The sequence below is a fragment of the Meriones unguiculatus genome (assembly GCF_030254825.1).
Source record: "Meriones unguiculatus strain TT.TT164.6M chromosome X unlocalized genomic scaffold, Bangor_MerUng_6.1 ChrX_unordered_Scaffold_30, whole genome shotgun sequence".
Taxonomy (NCBI): domain Eukaryota; kingdom Metazoa; phylum Chordata; class Mammalia; order Rodentia; family Muridae; genus Meriones; species Meriones unguiculatus.
In genome coordinates this window covers 12,558,772-12,572,657 of record NW_026843706.1, presented here as the reverse complement: position 1 = coordinate 12,572,657, position 13,886 = coordinate 12,558,772, and the positions used below count along the sequence as shown (strand labels likewise).

General features: G+C 42.2%; 1 protein-coding gene across 4 annotated transcripts in view; it reads right to left on the bottom strand.

Moving 5' to 3' along the window:
* Positions 1–288: 288 nt before the first annotated feature.
* Positions 289–13,886, bottom strand: part of LOC110540271 (sterol-4-alpha-carboxylate 3-dehydrogenase, decarboxylating) — a 38,866-nt gene continuing 25,268 nt past the window's right edge. For all 4 annotated transcript variants that reach the window (XM_060376726.1, XM_060376724.1, XM_060376727.1 and 1 more), the window contains 4 exons: positions 6,282–6,410; positions 4,293–4,435; positions 2,473–2,575; positions 289–1,575 (listed from right to left, as the gene is read on the bottom strand). In XM_060376726.1, the coding sequence (XP_060232709.1) occupies positions 1,243–1,575; positions 2,473–2,575; positions 4,293–4,435; positions 6,282–6,410 (708 nt within the window). In that variant the 3' untranslated portion in view covers positions 289–1,242. The remainder of the gene's footprint in view (positions 1,576–2,472; positions 2,576–4,292; positions 4,436–6,281; positions 6,411–13,886) is intronic.

The window sequence follows — 13,886 nt, the reverse complement described above, 5'->3', positions numbered from 1 at the left end:
GAAATGCCAGTTGGTGGCTCTGTACTCACCGACCATTTCTCCATTCCTTCCAGGTTTAACCTCAGGGCATCTCCTGTTCTGAAGAAGTCCTGTCACTTCACTTTGTCTTACATAAGTGCATTAATGCATCATTTTAAAATCATACTTCAGGAGTTTATGAATGTAACTCCATTATTGTAAGCTTTGTGGGCAAAAGCAGCATCTTAATTACATTCATATTCAAATGACTCGGCAGCTTAGCATGGTCTTTCCCCAGGCAGAGCTAATAAGCCAGCAATGCAAACTGTATGGCTTTTAGATCTTTATTTGTATTTTTCTCGAATTGCCTTCATGGCATTACACAGTGATTTAAAAAAAAAAAAAAAGAAGAAAAAGAAGATCTTAGAATTCTTCAGAAATACATTTCAGTGAGTTCAGAGAACAGAAAAAGCTGGATGTTTGGATCGGCTGTACTCTTTGGAAGGTGGCCAGATATGTTTTGTGAAGTGAGCTGCAAGGATGTCTGCATTCTGCATCGACTCATGGAAGACTTTCTCTCAAACATCATGGAGGTAAAGGAGGCCACCGTCCTCGGCTTATTTCCATCCAGCCAAGCATCCCATGTTAATTAGGAGCTGACCAGCTGACACAGCACACACTGTACCATATTAGCACACACTGCATCACCACTGACCAATAAAGACCTCCACCAGATACAGTGGATAAAAGGAAATGTTTCATGGAAAAACAATGCAGGCAGACAGTGCAACCACCTTTGAAAGAGACCCTGACAGCAGGCAAGGGAACAAGGAACCATTTATAGATTTATCCTTAGGGATTGGGGATTAGCGATTACAGTCATCAATATTTCTATTTTATTGTGAACCTACGAAATATATGTCTGAAGTCTTATTCTGTGATTACAATCTCTGGTTTTACTTCAATTCTTAAGACCTTGAATGAAGTCTTGTGGCTTTCACTTTGGTGTTGGTCTACTTAGTGTTGTCTTAATGATCCCAGGAGAGATTAGTAGGGGGAGGAGAGAGAAAGACCAAAGCAGTAGGACAGGTGTCTGCTTGCTTTGAGAAGTCCAATGCTTTTTTGGAAGACATGTCTCCTTTCGTCACTGCAGTGTCATGTGGGGGACTCAGGTACGCTACCATCTAACCAGCAAGGGACTCACAGCTCAGAAGAAACTCCCTTAAGGATATTGGCTCATCAGAACAAAGAAGGGAAAGTTATTAGTGAGGTCACTGGGGAACCTCACTTGTCCTTCCGCAGGTAGTGAAAACTTTGCACAGTCCTTTCCACGGCGTCATCCATGGTGACCAGTGGCTGGTACCCAATGTGTTTTTTGGCTTTCTCACAACTGTAGTAATGAAATGTGCCAGCCAGTGCCACGCGCATTGGTGTAAAAGTTGGCTGGATTTGGACGAGAGGACTGACCACCATCACCAGCAGAGACAGCAGGAAAGCAAGGTAGTAGGCCACCCAGTAGGGGATGTGGTACTTGGGGGGCTCATAATTGAGGCCTGTCAGAATGCGGGACAGGAACGTCCAGAAAGGAATTGGCTCATCATTGGTAATGTGAAATGCCTGGTAAAGGAACACAGAGTTAGAGAGCCCTGCACAGCTGCTGGAACAAACAGGCCAACATGGGTCCCCAAGCTCAGCTAGCTGCTGGCTCCACCTACAACTCTTTCTGTGGAAAAGCAAGGGCACACTGGCTTCCTACCTGCCCCATCTCTTTTGCAGGGGCACTAAACGGTGTGGGGTGTGGTTGTGTTATTAGGCCTCACAAGCCTAGTGGTGGAGTGTATAACAGTCTGTCTTAGACTCGCAGAATGGGCAGTGTTTAATTAAGGGCAGAGAGGGGCAGTGCTACAAAGTCTGCAAAAAGGCCATGTCTTTAAGTGAACTTCAGCTTGCTCTTAGGCAGTTACATTTGGTTTTATCTTTGCATGGAACAAATGTTCCATATTAGATCTTTCAACCCACAAAGTATATGCATCCCATTTCCAACCACCCCCAAAGTAGTAAGTGAGAAAATGGAAAAGGTCCAGGGCGAGAAAAGAGTACTGAGTGCTCAGGGTGCATCACAAGGACAATAGTGAGCCTGAGAAATGGGAGGCCAGGTGCCAGTAACCCAGTAGGTTTTCTCAACTCAGTTGCCTTTTGGAGGTCAAATGTTAGGAGACTCATATACATCACTTGTTACAGGAGTGCAAGCCTGAGTAATATGAGCCACACGTGCTTGGGAAGGGAGGATGGGTCTGAAATATAAGGAGGACAAAAGTGAGGAGCAAACATCTACCCTAAGGAACAGGTGACCATGCTTGGAGTGAGCACAGAGGTCTAGAGAACAAAAGCCCGAGGGTTGGTTCCATCCTGGCTATTGGCTCCTGGATTTGGGCTGTCCAAAGTAATAAGATGCTGCAATGATGCAGAACTTCCCAGGAGGACCTGAAGTGCTGAGAGAAGCAAGTGTCTTACCTTCCCACCTAGACCTGCATCTTCACCGAGGTGCTCAGCAGACAGGATATGTCCGTGAACCACGTTCTCCACAAAGGTGAAGTCCACCAGGTTCTCCCCATTTCTGTAGGTACACAGTAAGTATTTTAGTTGTGCTGAGTGTTTGGCTACCAGCCCCACAAAGCCCCAGCACTGAGACTCAACAGATTAACCCACTTTTTCTTTTCCTTTCTTTTTTTTCTTCGAAACAGGGTTTCTCTGTGCAGCCCTAGCTGTCCTGGACTTGCTGTTTAGACCAGGTTGGCCTCGAACTCACAGCAAATCTGCCTCCCTCTGCCTCCCAGAGTGCTGGGATTACAGGCATACACCACTAAGCCCGGGTCACTAACCCACTTAACCTCAGCAGTGCCTGCCTCTCCTATACCTGAATGATTGCAACAGGTAATGAAATGTGGCCATGAAGAACTACTGGGACCTGTGGGTGCAGTGAAATATTGAATGTGAGAGCATGGTGTCCTGCATGGCCCAGCAGGACCTGCAGCAGTGTGTCTTCTTTGGCTCTGATCTGGGGTATAGATCTTGAAAACATGCCCAGGATACACCATGCCAATGGTCTTCAAGTTTTCTAGCACTGCCTCTGTAATCCATCAGTCTTAACTCAGGGTATCAGTGAGATTTAGTAAGCACAGGAAGACAAGACACAGGGATAAAGAAAAAAAATATAAAAGAAAAGGCACTGGGTGTAGTTGCACATGCCTTTAATCCCAGCACTCAGGGAGGCAGAGGCAGGCAGATCTCTGTGAGTTCTGGGCCAGCTTGCTCTACAGAGAGAGTTCCAGGGCAGCCAAGGCTACACAGAGAAACACTGTCTCAAAAAAAAAAAATGTTCAGCAGCCAGCCACACCTGTTGTCATCCTTTCCATTTTTTAATGCACTAACTCCCTTCTATATTCAAGGAGTCAAGGGTCATTGCTTCCCTCCAGATCCTCAACTTCTTTAATTTCTAAACAGGATTGCACAACTTTTCCCAGTGTACGTGAAAGAGTATACAGCACTGAATAATATCCTTCCAAAACTTATGCCACTCTGGAAATTGTGGAGGTGACCTCATGCTGAAAGGGAGACTTTACAGATGAAGTCAGTAATGGACAGACATCTTAGTTCAATGCTGATATCTTTATAAGAAAGGGAAAGTTTCCCACAGATAGCATAGATAGTCTTATGTAGAAGCAGGAGTGATGCAGTGGCATGCAAGGAGCTAGAAAGAGAAGCCCACAGAGGCCTTGGACATATTCTCCTCACAGCAGCCAGAAGGAACCAGTCCTGTCAACAGCTGCATTTCAGACTCCTATTTCCATAACTGAAAATCAATTTGTGTTGTATTCAAAACTGTGGGAATTTGATACAGCAGTTCCAGGAGGACATAGAGGACAACAGAGAAGGACACATGTACGTTCTGCATGTTTGTGTTCACTCAATATTCTTGTTAAAACCTAATCCCCCATGTGCTGGTGTTCAGATGTGGAAACTTTACAGGGTAATTAGAACATGCAAGCACTGCCCCCATGAATGGGATCTTATTAAAGAGGCTTTGAGGGAACCTGTTTGTCCCTTGGGCCACATAAAGATAAACAGCAGGTAAAAGACTAGACTCTTAGCAAACAGCAGTTTTGCTGATGGCTAATCTTGGACTTCGTAGTTACTAGACTATACTATTGTGTTATTGTTAAGCCTGAACAGACACAGACAGTTATACAGTGCAGCTTGGCACTGTCTAATTATTTTCTGTGTGTGTGCTCACACGGTCAGAAGGGGACAGAGAGCAATGGGAGCTGCCTTACCCAATCATGAACTTCATTTTGCCCTTTCTAGCGGCATCAATTAGGATGGGGACCAACTGAGGGTCCCTTGGGCCAAAAATGCCATGAGGACGGATGGCTATGGTTAAAAACTTCTTCTTGGGGTTGTTGGCATCCAGTACTGCCTGAAAAAGAGCAGGAGAGAAAGAGGCCACTGTAAGACTTTTCCTGAGCTGAGATCATACCTAATTGTGTGTGCAGTATTCCCATTAGGAGACAGACTGATGACTGTGCAAACCACTGGACAGCTGTCTACCTTGGAACATCTCACACTGCAACTCTTGATCCCATCTGTCAATGACAAACCACCAATGCAGGAGGAAACTGGCCAACACCTGCTAGGGTGAAATCTGAAAGCTAAGGTTGGGTTCAATGGCTATGTGAAGTGCTGCCAGTGGGTACATCCTGGATTCAATTTATGGAAACAGTCTGAAATTTCCAGTTAATGAGGTAGCCTTGAGCCTCCAGAAAGGCTGCTACCACCAAGAGTTCCTGAATTCGGTGCCATGTACAGGTTTCAAGAATAATCATGCACCAAATGTAACAAATGGTTCAGTCGACAACAGACACATAGTTGGGGAGGTGCCTCAGTCAGCAAATCTCTTTCTTGCAAGCACAAGGACACAATCCCCAGAAGCCATGTCATAATGTGTGGAGATGCTTATAATCTCATGGCTGTGGAGACTGACACCTGAGGATACCTGAAGCTTGCTGGACAACCAGTTCAGTCTAATTGGCAACTTCTAGGCCAATGAAGGACCCTGTCTCAAAGGAGGTGGACAACATTTTAGAAGATGACACCTGTCTCAATACAAGCATACACACGTCCAGACACGTCCGTTACTGTGTAGACTTGCACATATACACAAAGACACGTAGCTGTCTGAGTTTGTTGAGGTATACTCTATGTTCCCACAATAACAAGTCAGTCAATAATGCATTTCTCTGAATCTATCTCTATCCTTATGAAGCATGACTATATGAAGAAACATATTTTGCTTCATAAGTAATTTCCCAAATGATTTGTTATAATGTTAGTAAAAACAGGGAGGCAAAATTAGTCTACAGATTATAATCCGAGTCACTTTAAGCTAGCTATAAACTGAGTGTATGGCAATCACAGCTTCCTGAACCCATGGCACTTAAAATGCTGCTAAGTGTCTGTGGTGCTGAAGGGAATGACCATGCCTTCAATTGGCCTCTATCATGGCTAGCTCTATTACTAAAGAGAAGGGAGTTTGAGGATGTTTTTAGACTAATCCCAAAGATAACTCGTTATTATTAAGAGGGTTTAAAATGGTGTTCATCCACAAAACAAGGCAAGTTACTGTTGGAGTCACCTCCAGTTCTCCTGACTTCTCGTTCAGTACCCAAAACTTCATGCCAGTGACATATTGACAGCCAGAGCTCAGACAACAGTGCACAGGGCATCTTGAGGCTAGCTGAGGACACGCTCTACTGTGATTTCCATGTGACTGTGTTCTGTGCTGAGCTGGAAGTGAGAATAGTCAGAGCAGTAAGACCCATGCCAGCTCAGCATAGAGCTTCAGTTTATGAGTACCAGCTTGCAGATCAAAGCACAGTATGTGATTTGCTGCAAAGGCCTAAGAAATTTAACTCCACAGCTGCCCAAATGACTTTGGGTGCTTGGTGGAACCCCAGTCTACAGTATGGGATTCCCAGTGTCCCTGTAACATAATCACATGGAAACTATGGGCTCCCTGATGAAGACTCTGGATCCGTCTGTGAATCAGTGCATTTTCCCATAATAGAGAGATGGTAAGATCATTTTGGAGTGTAAAGGAAGTAGTCTCCAGAAAATACTGAGAACATTATCTGGCCACAGTAAGTTACATCTCATGCTGGGAACTCAGGCCTCAAAATACTAACTTCCCCATGTTCACAGATATTTTTCTTATAAACGGAGACACTTGAAGTAACTGCTCGTTTAACTGACTTTAAAGCACATACTTTCTCCTGTAAGATCTTGGTCTCTGTGTAGTAGTCAATGGGCTTCACAGCATAAGGGAGGTCTTCAGTTCCATTTTTTATGTCAACACCCTCAAAGACGACACTGGCACTGCTGGTTAAAATGAGTTTCTGGTAGAAAAACATTGAAAGGAAAACACAAGTCAGGAGTTATTGCTATTTCCAACAAGAGATGTATAAAATCTTTGTGAAGTACAGTATACTATCACTGAGTGGGCATTACAGACAGAACATATTTCATCCTTATGAAAGAAGACTTGCTGGGTGGTGCTGGTGCATGCCTTTAATCTCAGCACTCAGGAGGCAGAGGCAGGTGGATCTCTGAGTTTGAGGCCAGCAAGGTCTACAGAGAGTACAGTACAGCCAGGGTTACACAGAGAAACCCTGTCTGGAAAAAACAAACCAGGGGAATCCAAGATGTTGGTGTCCAGAGCACAAGGTGTCTGACGAGCAGGACAGCAGAGAGTGCACAGCCACCAACAGACCAAACTCTGGGCCCTAAAACACCAGCGATTATGTTTCCCAGGTGACAGGAAACCCCAAGGTGTGGGAAGCATCCAGATCCAATCTCAGCTCACCCAGCTAAACCTTGGAAGAGTTCCTGGGTCCAAGAGTTCCAGGGTTGTGGCAGGCACTCTGTTGCCAGCCTAGAGCTACACGCCTGCATGCTCTGATCACCATCTCAGACTGAACTGTGGGCCTTGCAACACCAGAGACTGGGTTTTCCAGTGGAGAGAATACCCCACGGTGAAGGAAGCAATCACCACAGACCGATCTCAGGTCACCCAGACAACCCCCGGGGAAAAGGTCCCAGGCTCTGGCAGGCGCCCAGTTGCCAGCCCAGAGACACACTCTTGTGCTTGTGACTCACTGTCACAGAAAAACTGTGGGCCCCCAAGCACCAGAAACCGCGTTTCCCTGTCGGGAGTAACCCCACAGTGGAGGAAACATCAGGTGAGACCTCAAGGGCACCTAGCTAATACCAGGAAAATTTTCTGGGTTTCCACAGGCTCCGGGTTCTAGCCTCCAGCCACACACCTGTGTGCTGCGCTCATCTGCCACTGATTACCACTTGGGTACTGTGGCACAGAGCTCCAACCTCTCCAACCTCAGACCTACAGAAGCCTGAGATCCACAGGATCAGCCCCCAGATACACCTCCATGGTGAAGCTTCTCTCCCTAGCTAGACAGAGCAAACCTCGTGGCTCCCTGATTTTTCAAGAGGCTTGCACCCAGCAAACACAATGTAAGAGCAGCAGCAGCATCACACTGAATTCAGAGCAAGAAACCCGTTGGCAGGGCACCTGTCTCCAGGACTACTTCTGGTGGGAGGATAGCCCACACTGACTACTAACAACCTCAGTTACCACACAGGACCACACAACTGAGGAGAGCTGTGGCAATTCCTGAGAATTACCGGCCATTAGATGACCATACCGAAAAAGCTGAAGAGGCCTCCTTCAGGAATGACCATCTTCCTGGCAAGGGGATTCCCCCCCAATCCCAGGATTCCGGCAGGCACAAGAAACTAACAGCCAACACCTGAGACTGCCACATGGATAGAGGCCCACACAAAAGTACAACCAACAAAAGCCAAAGCAATTTGGCATCTGCAGAATAGAGTTATCCAGGGGAAAGTAGCCATAGATACGCTAACGTAAGTGAAATTCAAGAAGATGACCTTAAATCTATGCTTATGAAGACTAGAGTGGAGGAAACAAACTAAATGGGTAAAGAAATAGAGGAAGATAAAGTCAAAGAGATTATGGCCATTCATAAATAAATACAGGAAGATGCAGCCAAAGGGTTTTTGGCCTTTAAAGAGTAAATAATTAAATCAGGGAAAGAAATAAAAGAAATAGAGGAAAGTTCAAACAAACAGGTGAAGGAATTGAAGGAAAAGCAGGAAAACACAAAGAACAGGTGAAGGAAAACAACAAAAGAGTTCAAGATCTGAAGATAAAAATGGAAAAATTAAAGAAAACACAGAGAGAAAAAATCATGTAGAGGGAGAACATAGGGAAGAAAACAGGAACTACAGAGGTAAGCATAACCAACAGACTACAAGAGATGGAAGAAAGAATCTCAGGTGTTGAAGATAAAATGGAAGAAATCGATGTTTCCGTCAAAGAAAATGTTAAAATCTAAAAAATTCCTCATACAAACCATCCACGAAATCCAAGACAACATGAAAAGACAAAATCTATGAATATTAGGAATAGTGGAAAAAGAACATTCCCTTCTCCACGGGCCAGAAAATATTTTCAACAAAATCATAGAAGAATAAAGTGAATAAACTGAAAGTAATAAAAAAAGAAAATAAAAGAAAAAAGAGAAAGAATCACTGAAGAAAATTTCCACAATTTAAAGGAGAGTCCAATAAGCATACAAGAGGCCTACAGAACACCTAATAGATTAGACCAGAAAAGAAAATCCTCCTGCCACATAATAATCAAAACAGTAAGTATACAGAATAAATTTCTAAAAATTTCTAAAAGCTGCAAGGGAAAAAGGCCAAGTAACATATAATGGCAAACCGATCAGAATAACACCTGACTTCTCAACAGAGACTACGAAAGCCCGAAGGACCTGGACAGATATCATGCGGATCCTAAGAGAACACAGATGTCAGATCAGACCACTATACCCAGCAAAACTCTCAAGCATCATACATGGAGAAAACAAGATATTTAATGAAAAAAGCATATTTAAACAGTTCCTAACCACACATCCAGCCTTACAGAAGATACTAGAAGGAAAACTACAACCCAAGAGAGCTAACTACATCCAGGAAAACACAGGAAATAAATAATCTCACTACAGCAAAACTTAAAGTAGCCAAGCACACAAACACACTACCACAACCAACATCAAAATAAAAGGATCTAACAATCACTGCTCATTCATCTCTCTCAACACCAATGGACTCAGCTCTCCAATAAAAAGACACAGACTAACAGAATGGATGTGTAAACAAGACCCAACAATCTATTGCATACCAGAAACACACCTAAGTCACAAAGATAGACATTACCTGATAGTAAAGAGCTGGAAGATAGTTGTCCCAGCAAATGGACCCACGAAGTAAGCAGGATTAGCCATTCTAATATCTAATAAGATAGACTTTCAACAAAATTAATCAAAAGAGATGGGGAAGATCACTTCATACTATCAAGGGAAAATTCCACCAAGAAGACATCACAGTTCTGAACATCTATGCCCCAAATACAGAGACAACCATATTCGTAAAAGAAATCATCAATAAAACTTAAACCACACATCAATGCTGACACATTAATAGTAGGAGACTTCAACACCCCATTCTCCACAAAGGACAGTCAACAAAACAGAAACTAAACAAAGAAACAATGACACTGACGGATGTCATAAATCAAATGGACCTAACAGATATCTAGAGAACTATTCACCCAATCACAAAAAAAATTTCCCTTCTTCTCAGCACCTCATGGAACCTTCTCCAAAATAGACCATATACTTGGTGACGAAGCAAGCCTCCACATATACAAGAAGATTGAAATAATCCCTTACATCCTATGTGACCACCATGGGCTAGAACTAGACCTCAACAACAATAGAAAGAGCAAAAAGCCTACACACACATGGAAACTCAACAACTCTCTACTCAGTAACAGCTGGGTCAGGGAAGAAATAAAGGAAGAAATGAAAGACTACCTAGAATTCAGTGAAAATGAAGGCACAACATACTTATGGGACACAATGAAAGCAGTGCTAAGTGGAAAGTTCATAGCATTAAGTGATTCATAAAGAAATTTGAATCATCTCACATAAGCAACTGAACGGCTCACCTGAAAGTCCTAGAGAAAAAGGAAGCAGACACACCCAGGAGGAGTAGATGCCTGGAAATAATCAAACTCAGGGCTGAAATCAATACATTAGAAACAAAGAGAACAATTCAAAGAATGAAGAAACAGCTGGTTCTTTGAGAAAATCAAGAAAAGACAAGAGACAAACAATTAGCCAAACTAAAAGGCAGTGAGACACTATACAAATCAGCAAAATCAGAAATGAAAAGGAGAACAGGATAACATAACATAACACCAAGGAAATCCAAACAATCACTAGGTCTTACTTCAAAAGCCTATACTCTACAAAATTTGAAAATCTAAATGGATAATTCTCCTGAGCTGAATCAAGATCAAATAAATAAATTTTTTTTTAAAATAATAACTTCTGGTAATTGCATCATTAATTAAATTCATTTTTTTTAAATAATAACTTCTGGTAATTGCATCATTAATTAAATTCATTTGCCAAAACATTTATAATTTAGTAATTAGTGGCATTTCCCTTAGGTTTATATAGCTGTGAAATTCTTTTTCTTTTTTTTTCAATGCAGTTTATTCAGGAACCTTGAACAATCATCAGACCCTGGGGAAAGCCAGCCCACAGCTTAAATAGGCTCAGGGTAGCCAACCCCAGAGTGCCACGTGGGCAATGCAGATAGGTCCACATACATGGAAGCAAGCCAGATCCTCAGCCTTAGCCAAATGTGGAGTTGTTTGTGACAGAGAGCACTCACCATCGGGAAGGTGGAAGGCGGAAACCAGCTCCATCTTTAAGGCGCGGCATTACGCAGCTCTCTACAGTTCCCCCTTTTTGTTTTAGAAGCATCAGGCAAGAGTAGAGGTCTGATCTCTGATATTAGAAATAAATTGGGACTTTGTACCGATGTTCATTTAGGTGTCATCCACCCAAAGAGCATCAGACCCGTCCCATACCTTTTTCTCAGAGTCTATATGCAACAAAATTTGAAAATTTAAATGAAATGGACAATTTTCTTGATCGATTCCACTTACCAAAGCTAAATCAGGACCAGGTAAATCAATTAAATAGTCCTATATCTCCCAAGGAAATAGAAGCAGTCATCGAATGTCTCCCATCCAAAAAAAGCCCAGGACCTGATGGTTTCAGCGCAGAATTCTACCAAACATTCAAAAAAGAGCTAACTCCAGTTCTCTTCAAACTATTCCACGAAATCAAAACAGAAGCAACATTACCAAACTCATTCTATGAAGCCACAGTCACCTTGGTACCTAAACCTCACAAAGACCCAACAAAAAAAGAGAACTTCAGGCCAATCTCCCTTATGAACATTGATGCAAAAATACTCAACAAAATACTCGCAAACCGAATACAAGAACACATCAAAGATATCATCCACCATGACCAAGTAGGCTTCATCCCAGTTATGCAGGGGTGGTTCAATATACGGAAATCCATCAATGTGATCCACCATATTAACAAACTGAAAGAAAAAAACCACATGATAATCTCCCTAGATGCTGAAAAAGCATTTGACAAAATCCAACATCCATTCATGTTTAAAGTATTGGAGAGATCAGGGATACAAGGCACATATCTAAACATAGTAAAGGCGATATACAGCAAACCTATAGCCAACATCAAACTGAACGGAGAGAAACTTAAAGCAATCCCACTGAAATCAGGGATAAGACTAGGCTGCCCACTCTCTCCATATCTCTTCAACATAGTGCTGGAAGTCCTTGCTAGAGCAATAAGACAGTTGAAGGAGATCAAGGGGATACAAATTGGAAAGGAAGAAGTCAAATTATCACTATTTGCAGATGATATGATAGTATACGTGAGTGACCCCAAAAACTCTACCAGGGAACTCCTACAGCTGATAAACACCTTCAGCAACGTGGCTGGATACAAAATTAACTCAAAAAAATCAGTAGCCCTCCTATATACAAAAGACAAAAGGGCTGAGAAAGAAATTAGGGAAACAACACCCTTCACAATAGCCACAAATGACTTAAGGTACCTCGGAGTAACCCTAACCAAGGAAGTCAAAGACTTGTATGAAAAAAAATTTCAAGTCTCTGAAGAAAGAACTAGAAGAAGATATGAGAAGATGGAAAGATCTCCCATGTTCATGGCTTGGCAGTATTAACATAGTAAAAATGGCCATTTTACCAAAAGCAATCTACAGATTCAGTGCAATTCCCATCAAATTACCAACACAATTCTTTACAGACCTGGAAAGAAAAATTCTCAACTTCATATGGAATAACAAGAAACCCAGAATTGCTAAAACAATCCTCTACAATAAAAGATCTTCTGGAGGTATCTCCATCCCTGAACTTAAGTTGTACTATAGCGCAATAGTTTTAAAAACTGCATGGTACTGGCATAATAACAGAATAGTGGATCAATGGAACCAAACAGAGGACGCAGAAATAAACCCACACACTTATGGACACCTGATCTTTGACAAAGGCGCCAAAACCATACAATGGAAAAAAGATACCATCTTCAACAAATGGTGCTGGTCCAACTGGATGTCTACATGTAGAAAAATGCAAATAGATCCATACTTATCCCCCTGCACAAAACTGAAGTCCAAGTGGATCAAAGACCTCAACATAAAACCAGACACATTAAATCGGCTAGAAAAAAAAGTGGGGAATACCCTAGAACTCATTGGTACAGGAGAAAACTTACTGAACAGAACACCAACAGCATAGGCTCTAAGAGAAACAAAAAATAAATGGGACCTCATGAAACTGAAAAGCTTCTGCAAAGCAAAGGAGACCATCACCAAAACGAAGCGATTGCCTACAGATTGGGAAAGAATCTTCACCAACCCTTTATCTGACAGAGGACTCATATCCAGTATATATAACGAACTAAAGAAGTTGAAAAGCAGCAAACCAAGTAATCCAGTTCAAAAATGGGGAACAGAGCTAAACAGAGAATTCTCTGTAGAGGAACACCGAATGGCAGAGAAGCACTTAAAGAAATGCTCAACCTCACTAGCCATTAGGGAAATGCAAATCAAAACAACCCTGAGATTTCACCTTACACCCATGAGAATGGCCAAGATCAAAAACTCAAGTGACAACACATGCTGGAGAGGTTGTGGAGAAAGGGGAACCCTTCTCCACTGCTGGTGGGAATGTAAACTTGTACAACCACTCTGGAAATCAATCTGGAGCTTTCTCAGACAACTAGGAATAGTGCTTCCCCATGATCCAGCCATACCACTCCTAGGCATATATCCAAAAGAGGCTCAAGGACAAATAAATAAATTTAATAGTCCTTTATTCCCTAAGGAAAGAGTCTCCCTTCTAAAAAATAACTCAAGGCCAGATGGTTTCAGTGCAGAATTCTACCACACTTTCAAAGAAGAGCCAACATCAATACTCTTCAAACTATTCCACAAAATAGAAACAGAGGAAATATTACCAAACTCATTCTATGAGGCCACAATCACCTTGATAACTAAATTACACAAAGACACAATAAAGAAAGAGAACTTCAGACCTATCTCTCCTATTAACATTGATGCAAAATACCTAATAAAATACTTGCAAAACCTAATCCAAGAACACATCAAAGATACCATCCATTCTGACCAAGTAGGCTTCATTCCAGACATGCATGGGTGGTTCAATATACAGAAATTCATCTATGTAAACGACCATATAAACAGAGTAAAAGAAAAAAAAAAAAAACACATGATAATCTCTTTAGATGTTGAAAAAGCATTTGATAAAATCCAACACTTTTTCAGGTTTAAAG